At 42.3% G+C, this 6479-nt stretch overlaps 1 protein-coding gene across 1 annotated transcript; it reads left to right on the top strand.

The window, feature by feature from the left end:
* Positions 1–259: 259 nt before the first annotated feature.
* On the top strand, positions 260–6123 carry Krt12 (keratin 12). The gene is made up of 8 exons (XM_074048916.1): positions 260–846; positions 1227–1309; positions 2265–2421; positions 3463–3624; positions 3714–3839; positions 3977–4197; positions 5040–5110; positions 5703–6123. The coding sequence occupies exons 1-8, from the start codon at positions 295–297 to the stop codon at positions 5798–5800; spliced, it is 1470 nt and encodes a 489-aa protein (XP_073905017.1). The 5' UTR covers positions 260–294; the 3' UTR covers positions 5801–6123.
* Positions 6124–6479: the final 356 nt, after the last annotated feature.

The raw sequence follows: 6479 nt of genomic DNA, 5'->3' as shown, positions 1-6479 counted from the left end.
GACAACTTAACTCTACTCCACCCAACTTCCTTTTTTGTACAACAGATATTTAAGGGAAATGACTATTCAATTATTTCTGTATCAATGAGTTTTCATTATACATAAATCACATACTTGCTGAGCTGGCCGGAAAGGGGTAGGGGAGGCACCCTATTTCTAATGGAGCAAGTGAGCTTTTCAACTGCAACGCCTATCTCATGGCTTATAAAAGGCTGACCCTTCTGGCTCACTGGCACTGGTCCTCTCTGGTTGTCAACACCTTCCCCAGGCTGCGGCTCTCTCTCCAGCAACACCATGTCGCTCTCAGTGCGCGCCTCAGGACTGTCCCAGCGGCTGTCTTCACAGAATGGGATGGCAGGCAGATCTGGCAGCATGTCTGCTTCTATCATTGGCAGTGGCTATGGGGGAAGCACCTTCGGCTTTGGCACTGGCTGTGGGGGAGGTTTTTCTTCTGTTTCCATGTTTGGTTCTACTTCTGGCTTTGGTGGTGGCTCTGGAAGTTCCTTGGCAGGACAGGGCATTGCTTATGGGGGACCTCTGGGATATAGCTTTGGAGGAGTGGGAATGGGAATGGCACTGGGGGGAAGCCCGGGAGGTGTCTGTCTAGGTGTCACCTCTGGCCATGATGGAGGTCTTCTTTCTGGATCAGAAAAAGCAACTATGCAAAATCTGAATGATAGATTAGCTTCCTACCTAGATAAGGTTCGAACTCTAGAAGAAGCTAACACCGAGTTAGAAAACAAAATTCGAGAATGGTATGAAACACGAGGATCAGGGACTGCAGATTCTGGGCCACAGACTGATTACAGTAAATACTACCCACTGATTGAAGACCTCAGGAATAAGGTGAGCGCATGTTCGCTGCATGGGGCTATGGGCATTATTTTTCTTTTTTTACTACTACAACATTTTACAGTGATAATCACCTGCAATCTTGATATTTTTCAATTAGACTGTACTTGGAGAATTTTCTCATCTCAGGAATTTTAGTTCCACTTATCATTTACCATAAAGTGACTTTATTTCTACTATCTTCCTGTAGGAATTGTTTGTTTCTTAGTTTTCAATAATATTTTATAAATACATTTTCTTAAAAAGTGAAACTGCCTTGAACGCTTAATAAAATAGAGTTTTACATCATCACTTGGCCTTAATGTCAAAAATACTATTTGTACAGTCATAGTATTTTAGGACTTCATTTTCTATGTCTTTCTTTATTTTGCAAGATCATTTCTGCCAGTGTTGGAAATGCCCAGCTCATCCTGCAGATTGACAATGCCAGACTGGCTGCCGAGGACTTCAGGATGAAGTGAGTGGGACAGACTGATGACAACTGACACCTCCCACCATTTTTCCTTATTCCCTATTTCCTGTCTTCTCCACTGATAGCAAATATTTCAAATCTTCTGAAGATCACAAGCTCCATCTACTCAGTGTTTGGGCAAATTCACCCACGGCATTCTAAAAAGTAATTAGAATCAAATGTAACTCACATTATTCATCCTTAACTTTTAACCTGCTTATTCCTAGGGTTATGGAGCACCATATTTGTAAGAATTCATGATTCAACACGATAATTCTACCAATATCCTAAACCTGAATTTTCAAAGTATCAACATGAATTGATAATGTTTTTGCCACAGGGTTAAATGAAACAGTTGTTTTCCTGATGACACAGACAACTTGAAAGACAAGCCATGCACTTATTATTATGTTCCCATACCTGACCCTGCCAGGCATAAGGAATAAAAATGAATTTCCTTTTTGCATTACAAAATTTCCTCATAAGAAGTAGCAGTAATGATGGTTTTGAACCTATAAAATCTCAATAAAAGCTACTAAGGAAGTGCCAAGGTTTTAAATTAAATCATAAGAAATAAGCAAAAAGAGTAACTATCATTTTGTTTTTCAGCTGCTTTTAGGATGCCTTTAGAAGCTCCACCTACAGAAAGAGGCTACTGCTGTTCAAAGGCACAGCAGTCAGCCAAAGGGGACCCTATTCCAAGGAAGGCAATGCTATTACTAGTAGAAAAGTGTCACCTGACAATTTTTTCACCATTCTACTCTTCAACCCAACAGTAAACTATGATTTTTTTTTTAAATGAAAGGAAAAAGTTACAAAAGCAAAAACTTAACATACACTGGCAATGCTAGTGTTTTTAAACAGTTACACAGATTCATGCATTGAATAACCACAAAGATGGCAGGGGCCTTGTCCAAATGACTGCCTTGATTTCCTAAACTGTTCCAAACTTTGCTGTCAGGTATGAGAATGAGCTGGCCCTGCACCAGACTGTGGAGGCTGACATCAACGGCCTTCGCCGGGTGCTAGACGATCTGACCCTGGCCAGAGCAGACCTGGAGATGCAGATTGAGAACCTGACGGAGGAGATGGTCTACCTGAAGAAGAACCATGAGGAGGTCAGAGGATTTTTTCCCCCAGACTCAAAAATTACAATTGCAAGTTTGTGAATCTGGAGTCAAAATATGATCTCTTTCTCTCTCTCTGTCTCTGTCTCTCTCTCTCTGTCTCTCTCTCTCTCTCTCTCTCTCTCTCTCTCTCTCTCTGTGAGTTTGTGTGTGTGTGTGTGTGTGTGTGTTACTGTGGCAGCTGCTGTGGTTCCTGCTAAGGTTTAATGAATAAGAAGCACTTTCTGATTTTATCATTTTCATTATTAAGTAATGACCATACAAATTTTAATTATCTTGATTTAGTGATTTATTAAAAATTTGAAATATTTCAAAAATTTAAACACAAAAGCCTACGGATAACATAACATGCTGTAAATGTTAGAGAAACTGGCTATAATCAATGTAAGACACACAGGCGGATCTCTGCTGGACCACAGTGTGTGTGAGAGGCTGGAGTACAGAGTGGAGACTGGCACTAGGCTTCTAAAGAAGTTTCTACTGGATTTTCAATGCCTGAGGTGCAAACAGAGGGCAAGCCAGGTACTGCTTGCAGCCTGGGCTCTGGCAGCAGTGCTTGACCTCTCCTTTCCCCTCCCCCAGTAACCTGCTAAGACAGTGGACATTCTAGAAGCAGGGCCATCTAATCCATTTGGCCCAGAGGCATAGCACATAGAATCTATGGGAATTTAGAGAGCCTGTGAAAATATCTTAAGTTCTTTTCAAGTTAGAAGAAAAGTTTGAATTTTTAGGTTTAAAAAGTTATCATTTCTTGTATTAATGTGTTTGTATTTATACCAAGTCACTCAAAATTGAGAGTGTGTGTGTGTGTGGTGCTGGAGACTGAATCCAGGACCTCCCCCTCTACCATCTGAACCATGCCCCCAGTCCTTTCGTTTGTTGAGGCTGGACTCAACTTGAGATCCTCCTGCCTCTGCCTCCTAAGTAGCTGGGATTACAAACATGTACCAACATACCTGGCCAAGAAAGGCAAAAGTATCTAGGATCCTTAAAGTCGCAATTTGCACTCTTCTCCCTTGTTTGCTGTACCAGGAGCTCCAAAGTTTCCGGGCCAGTGGCCCAGGCGAGGTCACCGTAGAAATGGACGCTACGCCAGGAGTGGACCTCACCAAGATCCTCAACGACACGAGGGCCCAGTACGAAACCATGGCGGAGCAGAATCGGAAGGACGCCGAGGCCTGGTACCTGGAAAAGGTAACAAGAAAACAAAAGGTTTGGATACATTCACAGGAAGAGGCGAGCCCGCTCAGCGCTCGCCCCCTCCACCCTCTCTGCTATTGCAGAGTGGGGAGCTCAGGAAGGAGATCAGCACCAACACCGAGCAGCTCCAGTCCAGCAAGAACGAGGTCACGGATCTGAGGCGCACGCTCCAAAACCTGGAGCTCGAGCTCCAGTCCCAGCTCGCCACGGTAAGCTCGCGTGCCACTCAGCGTCGTGTGGGCTCCCAAAGACCGTGTTGCCTCTGCAGTGCGTTAGACCATGAGAGGCCCTCCTCTATTCGGTCCCCTCCATTGTGCTGTCTGTACCGTTTCCATCCCACGTGCAGAAGAAGTCCCTGGAGGAGTCGTTGGCGGGAACCGAGGGCGGATACTGCGGCCAGCTGTCCCAGGTGCAGCAGCTCATCGGCAACCTGGAGGAGCAGCTGCAGCAGGTGCGCGCGGACACTGAGCGCCAGAACGCCGAGCACCAGCGGCTGCTGAACGTCAAGGCCCGCCTGGAGCTGGAGATCGACACCTACCGCCGCCTGCTGGACGGGGAGGCCCAAGGGTGAGTCCGCAAAGGAGTTGAAAATGCTTCAGGGGCTGATGGACCGTAGACGGATGCAGATCCGTTGTTTCTGCAGTAGAAAATAACAAAGCTTAGTTGATAGAAAATAGCAGCTCTTTCCAGGCACGGCGGCGCTTGGCTCTCATTCCATCTTTTGGGGGCTGAGGCAGGAGGATCGTGAGTTCCAGACCAGCCTTGGCTACATAGTGAGACCTTGTCTCAAAAAAAAAGAAAGGGAGAGAAGTAGGGAGGGAGGGAGGAAGGGAAAAAAGGAAGGAAGGAAGGAAGGGAAATACATTGCCTGGGATTTATTAAATACTGTGCAAAATGTTTTCACCCATTATCTTACTTGATAATAATTCATAAAATGCTGCAATGAGCAAAGGTATCACAGACAGAGCTAACTGTAAATGAATACTGGCATGTTCTAGAAAAACCTCCCATTCAATGACCTGATGCTAAGGATGACATGTCAAACAGTAGCCATCTGAACCATCTCAGACTTACTGTAGCAAAACTTCCAAAAGGAATAGCAGTCTGGACTGAAGGAGAAGAACTCAAGATAGTAAATTGGGGGATCTAATTTCTGAGGCTGCATCTTCCATGAATTTCCAGGAGGCTTCATCTTGAGAGCCCATTTTAGGCAGGGTTTGAAAACAAGGGTGTATCAAACTAATTGATTACTTTCAGAGTGCATCCTTCATCCAAGAAATTTGGAATACCTTCTCTATTTGACCATAATTTTATGCACTTTTCTAACTTTTAGCTCAAATAGTGAATTCTTTTATATCTTCTCGTTCCAGCAAGCATCACATGAGGTCTATCCTTTGTTCTCTTTACAGTGATGGTTTTGATGAAAGCTCATCTGTGACCAGCTCCAAGTCTCAAACGCAGTCAATTGATTCCTCTAAAGGTATGCAGATGTGAATCACTGAAAATAAGTCAGAATCACACCTATTAATGACTAAAACTGTAAGCTCTCATCAAATACTACACTATTGACAACTTAAAGTATACTTGTATTCTTTGCCAAGGAAAAACATTTATGTATTCTTACATCAAAATGAATAGTGTGCCATCTCTTAAAGCATTTGGCAAGCTCAGCAGGGGGAAAAAAACCCTCTCTATAAAGATGTCTTAAGAGCACCACAACCACTTTTAAATGTTCAGAAAAATATGTGGGGTGTTGTGGTTCACACCTGTAATTCCAGCACTCTGGAGACAGGAGCAGATGGATCAGGAGTTTGAGGCCACCCTGGGCTACATAGTGAGACCCTATCTCAAAGAAAAAAATGAGAAATATTTTCATATATGCACAACACTGAATATGTTTCATTTTCACTGGATAAAACACATTTTTATAATATAAGTCACTTTGAAGGTTTTCATTTGATAGATTATATCAGCAATACCCAATTTAGAAGCTTACTGTAAACAACAATCTATTTTGTATTAATATTTGAAATACTAATGCTTTCTCCCTTTTATTCAATTTTTATCTTTAGATCCAAATAAAACCCGAAAAATCAAGACAATTGTGCAGGAGGTAGTGAATGGTGAAGTGGTCTCATCCCAAGTTCAAGAAATTGAAGAACTGATATAAAATTTCACAAGATTTATTCCATGATTGGTTCCTTGAAATGAGAAATTTACAACTAGAAATTATTTCTTTCAGAATAAGATGTCCTAGTAGTTCAATCTCTATTTTGGTCTGTTTCATTTTCTCTGGATTCCCTATCCACATTGAGACCTTTTTGCCTTTCTGAGACAGTATTCAAGTTCAAATTCCTATGACCATGCTGATCTTTGTTACAAAGAAATATCAGCTTACATCTTTCTGAACCTAGAGTGGTCTTCTAAAGAATTTTCTTCTGGTGACCTGGACCTTTTTTTTTAATCACAGAGTTTGATGAGGAATTGTTTTAATAGAGGTAACTTTAATAAAAGACTACTAGAAATAATATGAACTGTGTGCCTTCTTGATGCCAACAATAAGATTGAGGGCATAAAAAGAAGTTTTGAACTATTAACAATAAAGTAGGTAAACACGATACAAAGATGTAAGGGTTGGAGATTAAGTTAAGAAGATTCTTTTTTTTTCATTAGATTTCTGACTAGCTATTTCTTTTTTTTTATTTTATTATTCATATGTGCATACAAGGCTTGGGTCATTTCTCCCCCCTGCCCCCACCCCCTCCCTTACCACCCACTCCACCCCCTCCCTCTCCCCCCTACCACCTCAATACCCAGCAGAAACTATTCTGCCTTTATTTCTAATTTTG

The sequence above is a fragment of the Castor canadensis genome, chromosome 11 (genome assembly GCF_047511655.1).
Source record: "Castor canadensis chromosome 11, mCasCan1.hap1v2, whole genome shotgun sequence".
NCBI classification, from domain to species: domain Eukaryota; kingdom Metazoa; phylum Chordata; class Mammalia; order Rodentia; family Castoridae; genus Castor; species Castor canadensis.
Note: the sequence above shows the minus strand (reverse complement) of the source record. Positions and strands in the feature narration are given on the sequence as shown.